The sequence below is a fragment of the Equus caballus genome, chromosome 7 (genome assembly GCF_041296265.1).
Source record: "Equus caballus isolate H_3958 breed thoroughbred chromosome 7, TB-T2T, whole genome shotgun sequence".
Lineage (NCBI taxonomy): Eukaryota > Metazoa > Chordata > Mammalia > Perissodactyla > Equidae > Equus > Equus caballus.
Genome location: NC_091690.1, coordinates 5,710,573 through 5,728,711, shown reverse-complemented (window position 1 = coordinate 5,728,711; position 18,139 = coordinate 5,710,573). Strand labels below are relative to the sequence as shown.

Here is an 18,139-nt window from a genome sequence, read left to right as displayed (position 1 = left end):
GGTCTAGTTCCGGAACAGTGATGGCGTTGAAGGCTCATGGGGACTCCTCTGGTGATGACTTACGGATGGAGCAGATGTAAACCGGGAGAATAACACAGAAGGCAGAGGGAAAAGGGTTCTCCAGAAAAAAAGCTAGGCTGAAGATGCCACCCGCTTTCTCCTTCTGATTAGCTGCGGTCTCTCTCAGCCTCTGCTCCCAGGACAGACTCATACCTTTGATTCTGGCACGTTGGTGTTGCCACTTGCCTTAACTGGTCTGGTGAAGTAGAAGGCTTAGACAATGGCAGGAGTGGACACAGCTCGGAATTATAGTTCTCGTGATTAGTATTATTTATTGAGCACCCACTGATGCTCCCTCCCACAGGGACGTTCGAAAGCTAACGTCCCTGCCTGTCCTCAGAAAAATGCACCCTCCGCAGCAAGTGTTCTTAACCTGGGGTCTGCCATCCTTAGGATGTCCGTGAATGGCCCTCTGGGAGACCCGAGGGAATCTATCGACTGCCTGAAGTGGTTTGCAGAACTCTGTGCACATGAACATTTTCCTAAGGAAGGAGGTGGCCAGCTTCAGTAGATTCTCCAAGGCTCTAGGCCCTGAAACCCATTCAGGATCCCTGCTCCGGACATCCAGATAACTGTTCTGTTGGTCAGCGTTTCCCCACATACATGCCTAGGACCACCTGCCTCGGAATTACCTGGGATGCTTACTTACAAACAAGTTCCTGGCTGCAGCCGAACATCCTGAGTCAGTCTTTCAGGGTGGGGCCTGACATGTTTTGTTTTGGGCATGTTGATTTTGATGCATAGCCAAATAGGAGAACCATTTTTCTGTGTTCACATGTCCGTAGCAAACAACTTATAAATAAGGGATTAGCATCAAGGTGTGGGAGGGGAGGAGGTGCTGGTCCCTTGTGTCTGTGTCCCCTCCTTGGGAGAGAACCCAGATGTAAGCCATTTTGTTGGGGGGGAGGGGAGAGGGTTGAAATCCCATTGGGATGTACCCCCACCCAGTAGGTGGCACTGATTGAGCTGGAATGTCCAGGGGGAGGGTAGCAGTTCTGGCCCGGGGCTGGGAGGCAAGCCAGCAACCCAGAGACATGGGTGTGGTTTTGGTCTGAGAATCCTATGACTGAGTTAATCCGTCCATTATGTTCCACCCGGAATCCACAGTCTTCCGTCTCTCCCCAGACAAACCAGTCCCCGGATTTTGTCTGCTCCTCCTCTCCTGGCTTGGGCCCATTTGGCCACTTCTTTGGAAGACAATGGTAGAGATTCGGGGCTGGAAGCATCTGGAAGGGCTGTACCTCCACCTACCCCTCCCTACCTTCACTCCTCCTCCATCTTCTCCCGCACCTCTGCCGGCAGGCCCTCATAAAGGGTGTCCTCCACCAGGAGCCCCGCCTTCTTGAGCCCCCCACAGTTGCCGAGTTCTTCTGGCAGCCCCTCCAACCGGTTGCCCTTGAGCTCCAGGCGGCTGAGGGCCCTGAGGGCCCCCACCTGGGGCGAGAGCTGGCTCAGATGGTTGTAGTCCAGCAGCAACGTCCGCAGCTTGCGACAGAAGAAGAGTTCATCGGGCAGGGCCTCCAGGGCATTGTAGGAGAGAGCCAGGTGCTGCAGGTTCTGGAGGAGGCCCAGCTCAGGCGGCAGGGAGCACAGCCCGTTGTGAGAGACGTCCAGCAGGCGGAGGCCAGAGCACATGCCGAGCTGGCTGGGCAGGGTCTCCAGCTTGTTGTGGCTGAGGTAGAGCTGCTCCAGGCTCCGGAGCTTACGCACGTGCTCGGGGACATAGGCGATCTGGTTGTGCCACAGCCTGAGCGTGACCAGCTTGCGACAGTGCTGGAAGCTGAGGATCTCCTCAATGGACCGCAGGTGGTTGTCCTTGAGGTCAAGTTCCTGCAGCGCGCCCAGGCTGAAGATGGCGTGGGGGATGCGCTCCAGCCCGCAGGCCACCAGCTCCAGCTCCCGCAGCACCGCCAACTTCTTGAGGCTGTTAAGGGCCAGCAGGCGGGCCCCGTCATTGTGCAGGCTAAGCCGCTGCAGGTGCCCGGCCACGTCGGTCACACTGGCTGGCACCTTGCTGGCGTTGCTCCGCAGAGACAGCACCTTGAGTTGCTTCAGCTCCCGGAGGCTCTCGAGGGTCGCCGCCCGAGCCAGCTCCGGGGGGAAGAGCCCTTCAAGGTGCAGCTCCTCCAGGCCACGCAGCCCAAACACCCAGAGGGGCACCTCGCGGAGCTCCTCACACTTGACACGGATGACCTTCAGGCGGTCCCGCAGGAAGATCTGTGAGGAGAAGGGCAGCCTGGCGGGCGAGTGGAGCAGGCTGAGCTCCTGCAGGTGCACCAGCTGCGAGAGGCCCGGGGGGAAGGTGATGTCGCAGATGGCCTCCAGCCGGAGCGCCTCCAGCTCGCTGAGCTCAAAGACAGTGTCGGGCAGGCCCGGGAGCATGCAGAGGGCCAGCTCGAGCCGGCCCCGGGCGTTGCGCTGCAGCTTCTGCCGCAGCTTCTCGGGCGTCCACTCGTGGTTCAGGTTGAGCTGCTTCAGGCGGCTCTCGCTGACCTCAGAGAGGAAGACAGCAAAGCGCTTGGAGTAGAGCGAGTCATACTGGTCAATGAGGTGCAGCATGAAGGCGAAGTCGTTCTTGACATCGGGGATGTCACCCATGCCAGTCTCCTCCCGCACGGAACGGAAGGAGTACTCCTTGAGGGGCCGGTGGAAGAGCCAGTACAGCGTATAGAGGCAGGTCAGCCCGTAGACGCACACGAAGGAGATGTAGCAGAAAGCCAGCTTGGAGAACAGGTGGGCCTTGGTGTGGTTGCAACAGAAGCTGGCATAGCCTGTGACCTCTGAGGTCTCCACCCTGCAGGCCACCAGGAAGCTGATCTTCTCCACGTAGACGAGATTGTAGACCAGGATGGCAAGGAACTTGCAGACTTTGAGCACCGTCTGCCGGATGTACATGGTGTACAAGATGTCTCCCTCCTCCACATGCACGCGGAACTTCTTGACCTTCTCGAACAGGGCCTTGGCCTGCTCACCCTCCTTCTTGTCCAACAGAGTGACGGCCGGTGGCTCAGTCACCACCTTCTCAGGCTCTGCCAGCACCTTCTCCTTCTCGCCTTCCCCTGCCTTCCCGGGACCCGCTGTGGCCGCCACGGCCACCGTCGCCCGTCCAGTGGTGGGGCCCTTATTGTTCTCCCCGGAGACCTCGGACAGGGCCCGCGTGGTCCACGGGGAGTCGAAACACTTGCCCAGGATGGAGATGAAGTGCTCGATCTTGGAGCTGGTGCCGGGGAACTTGAACCAGAAGCTGGTGCAGACCATGAAGATGAGCGTGTGAATGACAACCAGGTAGGGGAAGTACTTGGCGTACCAGTGGAGGGCCGTCTCGTAGCAGAGCTGGTTGATGAAGCTGTACTGCTGCAGGTCCAGGTTGTTCTTCAGGCCCCTCACCTCCCGGAGGCCCCCCATCTGCTCCGAGACCCCCCGCGGGAGCAGCTGCTGGCACGGGGCCTCTGATGAGTTCTCCTGGGGTTCATGACTGGGCAGACAGATGATCTTGTCCTGCGTCACCTGGGGATGGGGGAGAGAATGAAAAAGAGGGTGAAGGAGCTGGGACAGCCTGGGGAGTCGGGGAGAGAGGAGCAGGCTGACGGCTGGAGGCTCAGATCCCTGACTGTCCCCGGCTGGCTGTGACTTTGGAAGAGTCGCTAAACCTCTGAGCATCGATCTTTGTCTGAAAAAGAGAGTTGGGTTGAATTGTGTCCTTGCAAAAGCTATGGAAGTCCTAACCCCAATACCTGTGAATGTGGCCTTGTTGGGAAATGTCTGTGCAGAGCAGGTGTAATCAAGTTAAGATGAGGCCGTTGGGGTGGACCCTAATCCAACACGACTGTGTCCTTGTCAAAAGGGGAAATTTGGACACAGACGCAGACACACACGCACACAGAGGGAAGATGATAGGAAGATACAGGGAGAATGTCAATAAGCCAAGAAATGTCTGCGGCCGCCAGAATCTAGGAGCGAGGCATGGACCAGATCCTCCCTCACATGCCTTGAAGGAAACAACTCTGTCCACTCTTTGGTTTCAGATTTCTACTCTCCAGATCTGAAACAAAGAATTTTTCTTTAAGCTCCCCACTTTGTGCTACTTTGTTACAGCGGTCCGTAGCAAATTAATAGAGTTAACTAGTTCTTTCTAGGTTCCAGGGATAAAACTGAGTATTCTAAAAGTGTAGACTGCCATAGCCATGCGGAAGACTCTGGGGCGGCTGCCAGAGGTGGTGGAAATGGGAAGAGGTCAGAATTTGTTGGCCAGTGGACCTCAGGCTTCCCCGTCTTTGCGTAACAGGAAGACTGTTGCGTAACAGGAATTCCCCGGGCCCCGCCCCTCTCGTCCAGGCCCCGCCCTAAGGCTCCACCTCTTACCCAGACCCCGCCCCTCAGCCTCCATCCCTAAGGCTCTGTCCCTTATCCAGGCCCCGCCCCTGCCAGCTGCCTAAGGCTCCGCCTCTCACCAGACCCCACCCCTCCAGCCCCTATCCATCTGGCTCTGTCCCTTATCCGGGCCCCGCCCCTCCAGCCCCCTAAGGTGCTGCCTCTCATCCAGGCTCAGACCCTCCAGCCCTATCCCTATGGCTCTGTACCTTATCCAGGCCCCGCCCCCTCTATCTGCCTAAGGCTCCGCCTCTCATCTAGGCCCCGCCCCTGCAGCCCCTGCCAGATCCAGCAGCCGGCAGCCAGGCCCCGCCCCTTACCTGGAGGGTGCAGCCGAAGACCCCAATCATGAGCATGGCCACAGTGAGGTACTCGGCCAGCACGTCCCACCAGGGTTTGAGCACCTTGAGGGCGGGCTGCTGCTCCGTGAACTGCTTGAACTCGGCCACCGGAATCATGCTGCCTATGGGAGAGGAGGAGGCAGGGGGTGCAGAGACTCAGGAAGGGGCGCCTGGCAGTGGGTCCCCAGAGGAGCCAGACACACCTCTGCTCCGAATCTGCGCTGCGCCATCCCAAGTCTGGCAGATCCCTGCAGCCGCGTGCCCCCCTTCCCCTCTCCCCGGACCTCTCCTGCTTCCAGGAGCCAAGCCACCCCCATTCTCACCGCGTCTGCTCCCCGGGACCCCTGCCCCGATCTGACTCTGCCTGCCCTCTCAGAGCTCAGGGGGGGCCGTCCGCAGGGCCGCTGTCCTCCAGTCTGCCCGTGTGGCCTCCTCCCGGAACCCAGGCATCTCCTCCCACCGTGACGCCGAGGCCCCAAACACTCGTTCTGTTGCTCGCACTCCAGACACCCGGTATCCGGGTGCCAGTCCCGGCTGTCTCAGCCACGGGACCAGAGATCGTGCCGAGGCTCGAGACTTCCGGGGCGTGGGCCCCCCACCCCCTTCAGGGGCGCTCCGGGCACCACCTCCAAACTCTAACCGGAAAAGCCGGCTGGAGCCTGGCTCTGGTTACGGGGCCCCAGGGGCAGGGAGCGGAGAAGCTGAAGGCTGATCAGCCCTGCAGGGGGACTAGGACACCTGAGTTTTCTAAAGGGGCTAGTGCCCAGAATCTGAGACAGACAAGAGACCTGAGCTCTGAGAGGCAGAGGATCAGGAACTGGAAAACGCTCAGGGAGAAAGCCAGCCTGACACCTACGACTGGGACAGGGCTGGGCTCCCAGGCTCCTGGGCGCCCGGCCCACTCTGTCTGTCCTGGGTTTCATTTTAGACCAAGGTATCATTATTCCAGATACAGAGGGCCAGGAGCAAGTCACACGGGGGCGTGGGCCACAAGCTGGGACATTACCTTCCCCGGCAGGCAGCCGGGGGGCCTCCGTCCTCCCCTCTCCCTGAGTCTGGGAGCCGAAGGAAAGAGAGACAGCAAGAGCCCCACTGCCTCCCAGGGGGCTCCTAGGCCGGCTCCCCCTCCCAGCATCCACGTTGCCCAATCTATAGCCCTGGCTTTCTCACGCAGGTTGATGGAGCCTGCTGTCTTCATCCTGACACCCTGTCACTGGGCACCAGGCTCTGCAAGGGAGGGAGGCGTCTGGGCTGCCCGCTGGTTCTCGAGACTCCCTCCATCTCCTGGGGGGAACCTGGCCCCTGTCCTACATCTCAGCCAAGTGCTCTAACACCTCCATGCCTCCCTTTTTGGTCCCCTGAAGACCCTGGGGTGACTCCTGGGTGAGGACGAGGTGGAGTGGGCGGGGTTACAGGATGCAGGCCCCGCCCACCAGGCTGAGGGCGGGGCAGAGCACCTCACCCCTAAATCCCTTCAGAGGCTCCCACCTCTGTACCCTGTGAGGGGATGGCACGCAAGGGATGGGCACACACCTGCCCACACCCAGGCTCCCAGGCCCCCTGACTCAGGCCTGACTCACCCAGCACCAGGCACACAAAAGGGGGGACCCAGAGCACAGGCTAGCTCACATACGGGCCTGTCACTCACGTTCAGCTTTATACTCTGTCCAAACAAAAAGGCAGGTGAAAAGACCCCAGTGCATCCCAGTCAGTCTCAGTCACCAGGGAATCTGATAACAACACCCGAATGACAGCTCAACAGCCCCCGGGGGGCTGAATGTACATTGCAGCCACCAAAAGGGACACGTGGGGTCACACTAAAGTGTGTAATTTGTGCATGTGAAGACACAGTGCAAGACACCCAGGACAAAGGAGCCAGCCATACACCCTCTTCCACTTCTGGCCACCCACTGTCCTCCTCACCCCATTGGGACCCTGCAAGGGACCCTGCTCAGCTGCCTAACCTAAGAACAGCAACTCTGGGGGCTGCGGCAGAAATGCCACACAGACCGACAGGGACCAACTTTCTCCGTGAGTCCATGCCACCCTTTAGGACCCATGTCATGACGGTGGAAGCTCGCCACCTGCATCCTGGGTTCACAATCGAACGCAAGAAGGCAGAGACCCCCCAGGATCCCCAGTGGATGGCCCAGCGGCTCCCATGGAGCAAGGTGTACACACAGCACCCTCAGAGGCAGACACAGAGGTTATCATTATCTGTCTCCATGACTCAAACTTGATGGTCCCGAACCTGCCATTAAGCTTCCGCAGACACAAGGCTGGCCCCCTTTGTCTGAGCAGGGCTGGTGGGAGGATCCAGGAAGAGGGGCTCTTGGGGTGGGGGTCCAGAGAAAAACAACAACAAGGCCACTCTCCACTTACAGCCCCCAGTGCTTTCAATGCCGACTTGCTTTATCCCAACTGTGTGAGCGTGGGTGTCAGGACCTCCTTTCTCAGACTCCGGGGAGTGAAATAACTTGCTTAAGGTTTCACAGCCACATTTGAGGCGAGACCCTCAAGTCCCCTCTGTATCCACTCTGTTCCATCTTGGGCGAGAACCTCTCTCTGAGAGGCAGCATCTTTGTCAAAAGAACCTCAGACGGGGGTTCTGGCAGAGAAGAGATGGGAGGACGGCTGATGTGCATGCCAGGCTGGGGGGGAAGGGGGGCGGTTCTCATCAGCCTAGGATCAGGTCCATACCCCCTACCCAGGCTTAGCTCCGCCCATCCATGCCTCAGCCCTGCTTCTCCTCTCTGAGATCTTCCCCAAGCCCCCAGCTTGACTCCAGAAACATGGCGGTGGTGGTGGCTCCTGGTCCAGCCCCGATCCCCACCCACCTCCCATGCTAAGGGGCAAGGAAGACACAGCGACTGTTGTCAGCTCTGACCCCCTGGAGAGCCTAAGGTCCAAACTCTGGCTTTTACACAAGGGAGAAACTGAGGCCTGGGTGGGGGGCGGTCTCACCTAAGTAGCAGATTTTGGGTAGGGTCCCAGGCCTGGGGACTCCCAACCCAGTACTTCTTCAAGCTGCCCTGCCAAGACTTGGGGATGAGAGAAGTCTTGAAGCTCAAGACTCCCAGAGAGGGGCAGCCTGGTGAGGACTCCACATGGTAGGGCTCTGGGACATTGAGGGGCTCACAAGGATGAGTTGTGGCGGTCGTCTCAGCAGCCAAGGAGAGGGGAGCATGGTCAAGACCCCCAGGGTCACGCCCAGCCTGTTGATCTTCACTTTGTCCTTGGCCAGGCCCTCTGGGCTCCCTGGACAGGCGCCCTTGGGCTGGCCCAGGCCGAGCCTCTCTCTGCCCCCACCTCCCTCCCCAGCTCCTTGTATGCCCCGGACGCCGGCGGGCTCGGCCCTAGTGCCAGCCGCACGTGGAGCGCTCCTCCCGCCGGCCCGACCCCCACTCTGCCACCGCAGTCCCCAGAGGAGGAGAGCCCCTTACTCACCGCTCCGGGGCCAGACGCTGGGCCCAACTCCTGGATCCCTGGGAACGGAGCGGCCGGGACTCCTGCAGAGTTCCCGGGCCAGCCTGGGTGAGTCAGGGGGGCGGGACAGGAGCCCGGGAGCCGCCCCTCCCCGCCCCTCCCGCCAGCCATCTCGGCCCCGCCTCCCTCCGGGCGCTCCTAGGTCGCCCCCCACTTCTGGCGCTGTGGGATCGCGAGGGGGCGGGGGGCAGCGGCCGGCGGGAGGAGCAGGGGCCTTAGCACCCTGAGCTCGGCTGCAGGCGGGCCGGACTCGGGGTGGGGGAAGCCGAAGGGGGCTGGAGGCACTGAGCTCCCAAAACCAGCCTGCAGGCGCCCTTCTGGGAGCCAGGCTGCATAGACTGTCCGGAAGGTGTCAAAGCTACGCCCCCTCAGCCCCACCCCCACCCCAAGGTGCAGCCACCTGGCCTTCAGGCCCAACCAAGGAACCGGGTGACCAGGGTCCAGGGAAGGGGAGGGGCTTCCGCCTTCCTGCTCTGACCACTGAGCCACCGGGAGCAGAGTGAGGGTGCTCTCCTGCCTGACCCTGCCCAGCCTCGAGGCCAGCCCTCCGCTGGAGCAGGAGGAGGAGCAGCTGCTCCCAGGTCCTCGGGAGAAGGGGCGCCCCGGGCTAGAGGGCTCTGGGAGCTGGGGCTGGAGTCCGGCCTGGGAGGCTGGCTTCTAGAAACGATGACTCTGCCTCCCCACCTCCACTCTTTCCTCTCCTGGGCGGGGTCTTAGGCTAACAAATTGCCCAATTCAGCCCAGAGGCGTCTGTGGTTGGATCTTAATCCGCTCTGCCTGCAAAACTCAAGGGACCTGGATTAGGGTGGATGAGACCCCTCCCCCACTGGGAACAAGACACCCACAAGTTCTCCAGATGAGAGGCAGCCCCAGACCTGAAACCTTGAGGACTGGGCCCCCTAAGCTTAGGTTCCTCTGTGAAACCCCTCAATGAGCCCGACCCTCAGGGACCCGACCTCTGTGAAGTCCTGGGATCAGGCACAGGCAGCCCGAAGACAAAACTTCATTGTGCTGACAAGATAAGCGAGGCCCCCTTTGCTCTCAGAGCTTCTGTCCTAGCGGGCCGGGAGAGATGGCCAGTAAGCAGGTAAACAAATCAAGGAACAAGATAACATCAGTTTTTGACAGGGCTGTGCCTACTGCATCTGCTTGTGCAAGAGCTCCGAGGTCACTGGGATGGCAGCCCCAGGAGCCCCAGACACATGGCACTTCAGCTCTCTGCTGTGTCCCCAGCACTTGGCATGGTGCCTGGGCACACAGTGGGCCTTCAGTCGATGATGGACGGGTGGATGATTGAGCTGTTGGCCCACCTTGGGCTCCTCTCGATGCAGACCCTGAGACAAGGAATTGCACGCAAAGAGTTTGTCTGGAAGGTGATCCCAGGAAACATGTGTGGTGGAGCAGTGGGGAGGTGGGACTGGAAAGAGATGAAGCCAGTGAACATGAATGAAGGTGTGTTAATGAGGTTGGATGAGCAGCTCACTGTGGGCGCCCAAACAAGAGGTGAGCGAGTGGAAGTATTGATGTACCAGCTCGTCTTTCCAGGCTGAGGGCTGCTCTGGGGAAGGGGATGGACAGGGTGACTCCCTGGCCCTTCTGACTGTCCCTGCACACGGGGACTGTGGGTGCTCAGGGATACTGCGGGGTCTATGGCACCTGCCGAGGTGTAGATGCTTGAGTGGAATGGCTGCGTCCTAGGACACACATACAACGCTTTCCACTTGTTCTCCAGAAAGACCACCCAATTTACATTCCCCTTAGTAGCGTGTGAGTCTCCCCTCATCGATAATACCCAGCCTTTAAAAAAAATTGGGGGAAAATGCACACAACGTAGACTTTGCCATCGGAACCATTTTTAAGTGTACAGCTCAGTGGCGTTAAGCACGTTCAGCGTTTTGCAGCCATTGCCACCATCCATCTCCAGAACACTTTTAACTTTGCAAAACTGAAACTCTGTCCCCATTAAACATTCGCTCCCCCTCCCCGAGCCCTTGGTACCCACCATCCCACTTTCTGTCTCTATGAACCTGACTCCTCTAGGGACCTCAGAGGAGTGGAATCACACAGGATTTGTCCTTTTGTGTCTGGTTCATTTCCCTGAGCATCATGTCTTCGTGTTTCACTCACATTGGAGCAGCTGTCAGCATTTCCTTCCTTTTTATGGTTGAATAACATTCCATCATATGGATGGACCACATTGCATCTATCCATCCATCCATCCATCAATGGACGCTTGGGTTGCTTCCATCTTTTGGCCATTGTGGATAATGCTGCTATGAGCATGAGTGTACAAATATTTCTTCAGGTCCCTGATTTCAATTCTTTTGGGTGGAATTGCTGGATCATATGGTAATTCCCTGTTTAATTTTGTGAGGAGTCACCAAACTGTCTTCCAGAGTGGCTGTCCCATTTTCCATTCCCGCCAACAGTGCACAAGGGTTCCGATTTCTCCACGTGCCTGCCAACACTAATTTAATACCCAGCTTTGAAGACGCTGTGAACCTGACGTGGTTACCTATTGCTGCATAGCAAATTACCCCAAAACACAGCAGCTTAAAACGATGAGCCCTTATAGCCTCACATGATGACTACAATGGTGGGTCAACAACCTCCCTCCACCAGCAGCCCCCCAACAACCACTGATTTGCTTTCGCCCACCATAGATTAACTTGCGTTTTCTAGAATGCTACATAAATGGAATGATACAGTGCATGCCGTGTGTATGTGTGTGTGGCTTCTTTTGCTCAGCAGAATGGTTTTGAGATTCGTGCCTGTTTTGCGTGTCTTGGTAGCTGGTTGCTTTCTATCGATGGGGGGTATTCTATTATAGGACACACTTTGCCTTGTGTATGCCACCTCCCTGTTGATGGATGTTTGAGGAGTATTTTTATAAGTGGGTGGAGTCCAGATCCAGAAGAAATGCAGGATGCATTCAGTGTAGACTTGGAGGGACGATAGAAGGCAAGAGGACGCTGCCGGTGGGTGGGTGGGTGGGCAGGGCACCCAGGCTGCTGTCATGCCAGTGTCTCACCCAGTTGACACTGGGTAGACCTGGGGAGGAGGTGAGGCCTAGAATGATCCAATCCAGAGGGCAGTGCCCTGGGGGGCTGTGAGGGGGCACCTCTCCCTGGCAGAAGGGAGAGTTCGTGGGGAGGACGGGATCTGAAGATGGGCCTCCACTGGGCAAAGCCGGGCTGACCCCACCATGTTTTTCACTCTTCCATTCCTGAAACCTCAACTGTGGGCACAACTCCTCAAGACAGAAGATCCAAACCCTTGCTTCCAGCCACACCCTACTTAAGCTTCTCTTCCTTCCTCCCAGGACAGGTTCACCCAGGTGTCACGTGCCACCCTTCCTTGTCCTGTGTAGTAGCCCCCTGGGCTCCAGGTGGAGATGAGCTGCTCACCCATGTGTGTGTAATGGGGAAGGGGTGGGGCAGAGGGAGCGGGTTCTGCGGGATGGGGCTCGGGGTGGCTAAGAGACTGCAGAGATGAGGCATGGAGGCTGAAAGCAGTGCGTGTAGGGGGACGTGGAGCTGCGGGAGGGCTCCTGGCATCCCTTGGCTGGTGCAGGGCAGCCGAGGTTGGTCATCTCCCTCTTCACCCTTCCACCCCCTCAGTCCCCTATCGAGTTCTTCCCCTGAGGCTCCTGCACGAGTTGGCGTTGGCGAAGTCACCAAAATGACGCCTCCCACTGGCGCCCGCTGGGCTGGGAAACCTCGGTCGGGATCGCCTCTGCACCTTCATACACCTGTTTTGACTCCCATAATCTTGGCCCCTCAAAGCCAGGCTTTGCCGAGGAGCCTTGCTGGCTTGATCTCACCTCTTCCTGTGACCCAGGGGGGTGTGGAGGATGAGGGTGCTCTGCCCTGCAGAACGCGGGGTCACTTCTCACCATACTCTCTCCCTCCCTCTCGTCCTTCCTTTCTTTATGTTCCCCCAACTCCGGGGTCTACCCCTAAATTCCCAGGGCTGCATTCTCACAGTAGTCCCCTCTTCAATCAGGTAGAGGGTTTCCCCGGGCCTGGGAGAAGCCTTCGGGTATGAGAGGGACGCTGGCACCAGGGACCCTGGGGGGCCCGGCTTCCGTGGTCGTGAAGGCGGGGACAGGGACCAGGACCCGGAGCGGCCGGATTGGTCGATCGGGCCCGAGGCGCGATGGTCCCGCCCCCTGGTTGCCATGGCCCAGCCTATCCGCGTCCAGGTGGGCCTTGGTCGCCAGGTGGCTGTGTGTGGGGGGTGCTGGGCAGGTGTGTGTGCGCGGGTGGGGGGAGGCCGGGTCAGGGACCCCGAGGACTTCCCTTGAACCCCCTCCTGTGCGGTGTCTGAGGTCCTCAGCCGCAGCCGCGGTCACAAGCCTCCCCGGACCTCCGAGAAGCCGCGCCTCCCCCCAACGCGCGCTCCTCCATTCCCAGCGCGCTCCCGCCTCCTCCCGGGTCTGCATCGCGCGCGCGCGCCCCTGTCTCCCCAGCCCGCGTTCGAGGGGCGGGCTCGGCTCCTGGCGCCGCCGCCCGAAGCCCCCTCCCCTCGCCTTCTCGGCGCTCTCGGCCTCCGCGGCGCTCCCACCCAGCCCCACCCCAGGCGACCCAGTGTGGAGCAGCGGGAGCCGGAGCCGGAGGTGAGCGCGGCGCCAGCAGGTGGAGGGGGGCGACGCGGGCCGGGGCCCGGCTGGGGGAGGGGGACGGGCTCGGGACGCGGCTCTTTGTCTCCCCGAGCCCGTTCGCGGGCAGCCGGAGCCGCTCCTCCTCCCGGCAGGTGCCGGCATCCCTCGGGAAGGCCCGGGGAGGGCGCCGGGGGCTGGCGAGAGGACCAGGGCGTGCGCTCGCGTCCCCCTCATCCGGAGCCTCTGGCAGCCCCTTGTTCCCAAGGCTAGTCGTCTGGGTCCCTGAAGGGGCGAGGGGTAGGGGCGTGGATCTGGGGTCCTGAAAGGGAGCGGAGGCGGGAGAGGGGGGTGGGTGGGGCAGGCAGGGCCTGGAGGAGAGCGGTGGGGGTGGGACTTTAGGGACAACCATGAACAGCTGGGTTGGTGAGTGGGTGAGGGTGTGGGTAAAAGGGAAGTGGATCGAGGTTTGGGCGCCCGTGGGTGGCGACGCTGGGGAAGGGGACGCGAGGTGCCAGGACCCAGGTCCCTGCAGGCAGCGTAGCGGTCCAAGACCTCGGATGCTGATCGGTCTGTTTCATCAGGTGCGGGATGGACAAGAGGGACAAGGCCAGGGCAGGGGCCGCCGCGCGGACGCCGGCTTCTCGCCCTCCTGGCCTTCCGACTCCCAGGCCCCCAGGGTCTCCTCGACCCCCTCCTCCCGTAACCAGCGCGGCCCTCCGAGTTCTGGGGGCAGCGGGAGCTGCGGGGCGAGGGCCCCTGGCGGAGCGAGCCGGCATCCGGGGAGCCGCTCTCCCCGAGGCTGCTCCCCGCGTGGGACCAGCGCGGAGCGCCGGGACAGGCCCCCGGAGCCCAGGTACCCCGGCATCTTTCCGATTCAGACCCCATCTTCTTGCCCCCCTATCCTTCTGAGGCTCCGGGATCCCCCTTCTTTCCGGGGAACCATGTTGACTCGGCCTTCTCCCCGCAGCTTCCAGGGCCCCCGCTGCTGGGAGAGGGGAGCGGACCCCTGCCAAGACCTCCGGCCCAGTCTCTGTCTCTAGCCCGGGGCGCACCAGCGGGACCACCAGGTAACATGCCCCCCTCCCCCCTTCCCTAGGCAGGGTTAGTGTCACTATCTGGAACCTTTTAATTTTACACATCAATTTGGGCGTGGGAGCACTTGAAGATCACCGGGTGCAAATTGTATGAAAGCCATTATTGGTCCACAGAGAAGGCACATGTCCCATTTCACAGATGGGAAAGTGTAGACTTGGGAGATGAAACAAGGAGCTGGGGCTCTGCCCTTAGCATAGCCCCTCCTGTCCCCAGGCTAGGCCCTCTTGGGCAGAAGGGCCTCCGGCCCCCAGCTGAGGAACCTGCGGCCAGAGGAAAAGCCCCAGAAACGCCTAGAAGGAGCGCCCTGAGCGCCGGGGCACGGAGAGGTACGTGACCTGGAGAGGAGTGGGCTTCCTGGGCAGTGAGGGGGACCAGCCCAGAAGTATTGGTCACCCTTTGGCCTTCTGTTTTGTCCCCAGACTCCTCTGGGTCCACCCCAGGTGCCCCTTCCCCGACCATCTCCCGTCGGTCCCGGGCTGCGGGCGCTGAGGTGGGTCTCCCTCGGGCAGCTCCCAGTGCCCGGCCTCGGCCTCCCACCGAGGCCCCCAGGAAATCAGTGAGCAGCGCCCCGGAGCGCAGCACAGCGGAGTCGAGCCCTGCCGCCAGGAGGCGACCCAACGCCGGCGGGGGACTCCAGAGGCCAGCCTCGCGCCCCCTGGGCTCCAGCGCCACCCCTCTGTCATCCCCAGCCCGCTCCGGGGCCTCGCTGGGTGGAACACCGCGGGCTCTGGTGCATCCCTTGCAACCCAAGACGAAAGGGCTGCAGGCTCTGCGCCCCCCACAGGCCACGCCCCCAAGGAGGGGCGTAGCCCCTGGGCAAGGCCTTTCTCCTCCTCTGGCCACACCCACTCCAGCCTGTCCCACTGCACAACTGGCACCGCCTCCCCACATCACAGCCACGCCCCTCCCGGACGCACTCCCTGTGTCTCCACCGACCACGCCCCCTTCCCAGGTCCTTACCTGTCCTTTGGCCACGCCCCTTCCACTAGCCCCTCCTTCTCCCTCTGCTCCACCCTCTCTGCAGACCCTCCCTTCCCCGCCGGCCACACCCCCTTTGCAAGCTCCACCCACACCCCTGGGTACATCCTTTCCGGAGGCATCTGCCTCTGCCTTGGCCACGGCCACTGTTCAGGTTCCATTCTCTCCATCGGTTTCACCCCCTCTGCAGAGTATGCCCCCTACTCAGGCTTCCCCTGCTTTGCCCCCTCTTCTGACTCTCCCCTCTCCCTCGGCCACACCTTCTTTCTCGGCTCCTCTACCACCAGCCGCGCCCCCTCTACAAACCTCTCTTTCTCAAGCAACATCTTTGCGGAACCCTCCTTCTCCCCTAGCCACACCCCCTCTGCAGGGGCTTTCCGCTCTGCCCACGCCCCCTCCGCGGGCCAGTCCTTCCCTCTCTCCGCCGCCTCTTCGGGCCACGCCCCATACATTGGCCACACCTCCCATGCAGGACTCTCCGCAGGCTTCTCCCTCTTCTCTGACCACACTCTTTCTGCAGTGTCCTCCTCCTCTAGGCTCTCTATCTCCCTTGGCATCCCCACCTCCCTCTCCTCTGTCCACGCCCCCCCTACAGGCCACTCCCTCCCCTCTGACCCTTCCCCCTATACAGGCCTCACATTCCCTGGCCTTGCCACCTCTGCAGGCCCCGCCCTCTCCATTGGCCATGCCCCTTCCACACTCTCCACCTTCTCGGACCACGCCCCCTCTACAGGCCACTCCCTCTCCTCTGACCCTGGCCCCTATACAGGCCCCACCTTCTCTGACCTTACCGCCTCTGCAGGCCACACCCTCTCCTCAGGCCATGTCCCCTCCGCAGGCTCCACCTTCTCTGGCATCTCCCCCTCTGAAGACCATGCCTTCTTACCTGGCTATGCCTCCTTTGCAAACCCAACCCTCTGTGGCCTCCGCCAGTCTGCGAGACCCTCCGTCTCCCCTGGCCACGCCCCCTCCACAGGCTCCATCTTCTCTAGCCTCGCCACCCTTGCAGGCCCCTCCCTCTCCCCCTGCCTCACCTCCTCTGCAGGCCCTGCCCTCTCCCCTGGCCACGCCCCCTATTCAGGCTCCACCTTCTCTGGCCTTGCCTCCTCTGCAGGCCCCTCCCTCTCCCCCTGCCTCACCCCCTCTGCAAGATCCCCCCTCTCCCCTGGCCACAGCCCCTCCGCAGGCTCCTCCTTCTCTGGCCTTGCCCCCTCTGCAAGCCCCACCTTCTCCTGCCTCACTCCCTCTGCAAGACCCTCGCTCTTCCATGGCCACGCCCCCGCCGCAGGCTCCACCTTCCCTGGCTTTGCCCCCTCTGCAGGCCCCGCCCTCTCCCCCCGCCTCACCCCCTCTGCAGGCCCTTCGCCGTCCCCCGACCCCAGGCCCCGATGCCCCTCTCCCGGGCCCACGGCTGACCCTGGCGCTGGCCCCGGGCCCACCGCCGCCGCCCTCGCGCAGCCCGTCCAGTACGCTGAGCGGCCCGGACCTCGCGGGCCACAGCAGCAGCGCCACGAGCACGCCCGAGGAGCTGCGCGGCTACGACAGCGGGCCCGAGGGCGGCGCCGCGGCCTCCCCGCCCGCCGACGCGGAGCTCGCCGCCTGCCACCCGGCCGCCTGGAGCCGAGGGCCCGCTCCGCCCCTGGCCGTCCGCGGTGCACAAGGTCAGCAGCCCCCCGGACCCCGCGGAGCTGTGGGAGGGGCGAGGGCGGGGATGGCAGGAGGGCGGGGTCGGAGGCGAGGCTTCGCAGCCCGGGGGCGGGGCAGTTGGGTATGGGGCGGAGCTAAGGGGCTGGGCGGGGCTCCCTCGGCCCAGCCTGGCCTCTCTCCCCGCAGGAGCGCCCCTGCCTTGGCCTCCTGCTACCGGGTCGGGCTCCGCTGACGGCCTGTGCACCATCTACGAGGCTGAAGGGCCCGAGTCGGCGACCCCCGCCCCAGGCGCCCTGGACGCGGGGCCGGGGCCTGGCGCCGGGGGTGGGAAGGCGGGGGCGGGGCCGGGGGCCGGGGCTGCCTCTCGGGGCGCGAAGCCGGCGCGCCTGGGCGAGCTGCCGCTGGGGGCGCTGCAGGCGAGCGTCGTGCAGCACCTGCTGAGCCGGACGCTGCTGCTGGCGGCCGCCGAGGGCGCCGCGGGAGGCAGCGGCGGTGGCCCAGGGGGCGCCGGGGCTGGCGGCGTCGCGGGGGGCGCCCGGACGGCTCTCAGCGACGCCGAACTGGGCCGCTGGGCCGAACTGTTGTCTCCCCTGGACGAGTCCCGTGCCAGCATCACCTCGGTCACCAGCTTCTCCCCTGACGATGTGGCTTCCCCGCAGGGTGACTGGACCGTGGTAGAGGTGGAGACCTTCCACTGAGCCAGAGCCTAGCTCCGCCCACCGCACCCACCCCTGGCTTAGGGCCCGCCCCTCCGGTTACGCCTGTCTTAGACCCCTCTCCCCTCCTGGAGTTCGGCTCCGGGGGGATCTCTCTCAGCCCCCTGGAGCCCTAGACTTTTGGCCCAGGCTCGCGACCCTCCCACACCGTTGACCTCGGTCCTCCCCTCGAGCCCCGCCCCCTCGGCTTAGGCCCCGCCCCATGTCCAGTATAGTGTCCACCACGCACGCCCGAGTTTGCAATAAAGCTGGGACACTGCAGCCTGTGCATCCTCGCCGTTGCCGCAGGGACCGGGACTGTGGGGCCTCCCGGGGGCCGAGCAGAGGGCAGGGCGGCGCGAGGGGAAAGGCCCAGGCCGAGCTGGCGGCTATGCGCGAGCAGATCGTAGCTGTGGCTGCAGGCCTTTCCGCACGCCCGGCCGTGCGGCTTCTCCACTGAGGATGGGGCGCGTGAGGTGGAGGTGGGGTGGGACCGAGCGCTGCCGAGTCTCCGTGCGTGAACGTGGGCGTTTTCACGTCCTGCTTCTGGTGGAAACGTTAGGCGCAGGAGGGGCTCCCCGTGGGGCCGCGTGACCGAGTGGACAACGATCGAAGCTTTTCCCACAGTGGGCCAGGGGAGCCGGCGCTCCTGGAGGCAGGGGGAAGACACGTGGGGAGGGCTCGCTTGAGTCGGAGGCGAGGGTGGGGACCCTTCCTGAGGTCCCTCCTCACGGAGTGCACCCCCCCCCCCGTACCTTGCACGCCCTGAGGTGCGGGGGTGGCGATGGCGATCTGGGTTCCCTCCCAGCCTCCCAACCCTGCGCACACTGCCCTCCGCTCCCCGAGGAGGCTGCAGTGCAAAA

The 18,139-nt window shown here is 62.4% G+C and overlaps 2 protein-coding genes across 6 annotated transcripts; one reads left to right on the top strand and one right to left on the bottom strand.

The window, feature by feature from the left end:
- Positions 1 to 306: 306 nt before the first annotated feature.
- On the bottom strand, positions 307 to 8,341 carry LRRC8E (leucine rich repeat containing 8 VRAC subunit E). Of its 3 annotated transcripts, XM_070272618.1 has the most exons (4): positions 8,220 to 8,313; positions 7,155 to 7,380; positions 4,752 to 4,894; positions 307 to 3,567 (listed from the first exon to the last, which is right to left on the bottom strand). In XM_070272618.1, the coding sequence occupies exons 3-4, from the start codon at positions 4,887 to 4,889 to the stop codon at positions 1,324 to 1,326; spliced, it is 2,382 nt and encodes a 793-aa protein (XP_070128719.1). In that variant the 5' UTR covers positions 4,890 to 4,894; positions 7,155 to 7,380; positions 8,220 to 8,313; the 3' UTR covers positions 307 to 1,323. The 3 variants fall into 3 exon arrangements, with proteins under 3 accessions (XP_070128719.1, XP_023500421.2, XP_001497800.4); XM_023644653.2 differs by lacking the exon at positions 7,155 to 7,380 and having other exon boundaries at positions 8,220 to 8,341; XM_001497750.6 differs by lacking the exons at positions 7,155 to 7,380; positions 8,220 to 8,313 and adding an exon at positions 5,096 to 5,367.
- A 3,873-nt stretch (positions 8,342 to 12,214) lies between these two features.
- On the top strand, positions 12,215 to 17,558 carry PRR36 (proline rich 36). 3 transcript variants are annotated; one of them, XM_023644644.2, is made up of 6 exons: positions 12,215 to 12,876; positions 13,443 to 13,714; positions 13,829 to 13,928; positions 14,170 to 14,282; positions 14,466 to 16,595; positions 16,768 to 17,558. In XM_023644644.2, the coding sequence occupies exons 1-6, from the start codon at positions 12,302 to 12,304 to the stop codon at positions 17,277 to 17,279; spliced, it is 3,702 nt and encodes a 1,233-aa protein (XP_023500412.2). In that variant the 5' UTR covers positions 12,215 to 12,301; the 3' UTR covers positions 17,280 to 17,558. The 3 variants fall into 3 exon arrangements, with proteins under 3 accessions (XP_023500412.2, XP_023500411.2, XP_070128718.1); XM_023644643.2 differs by having other exon boundaries at positions 12,217 to 12,876; positions 14,376 to 16,595; XM_070272617.1 differs by lacking the exon at positions 12,215 to 12,876 and having other exon boundaries at positions 13,320 to 13,714; positions 14,376 to 16,595.
- Positions 17,559 to 18,139: the final 581 nt, after the last annotated feature.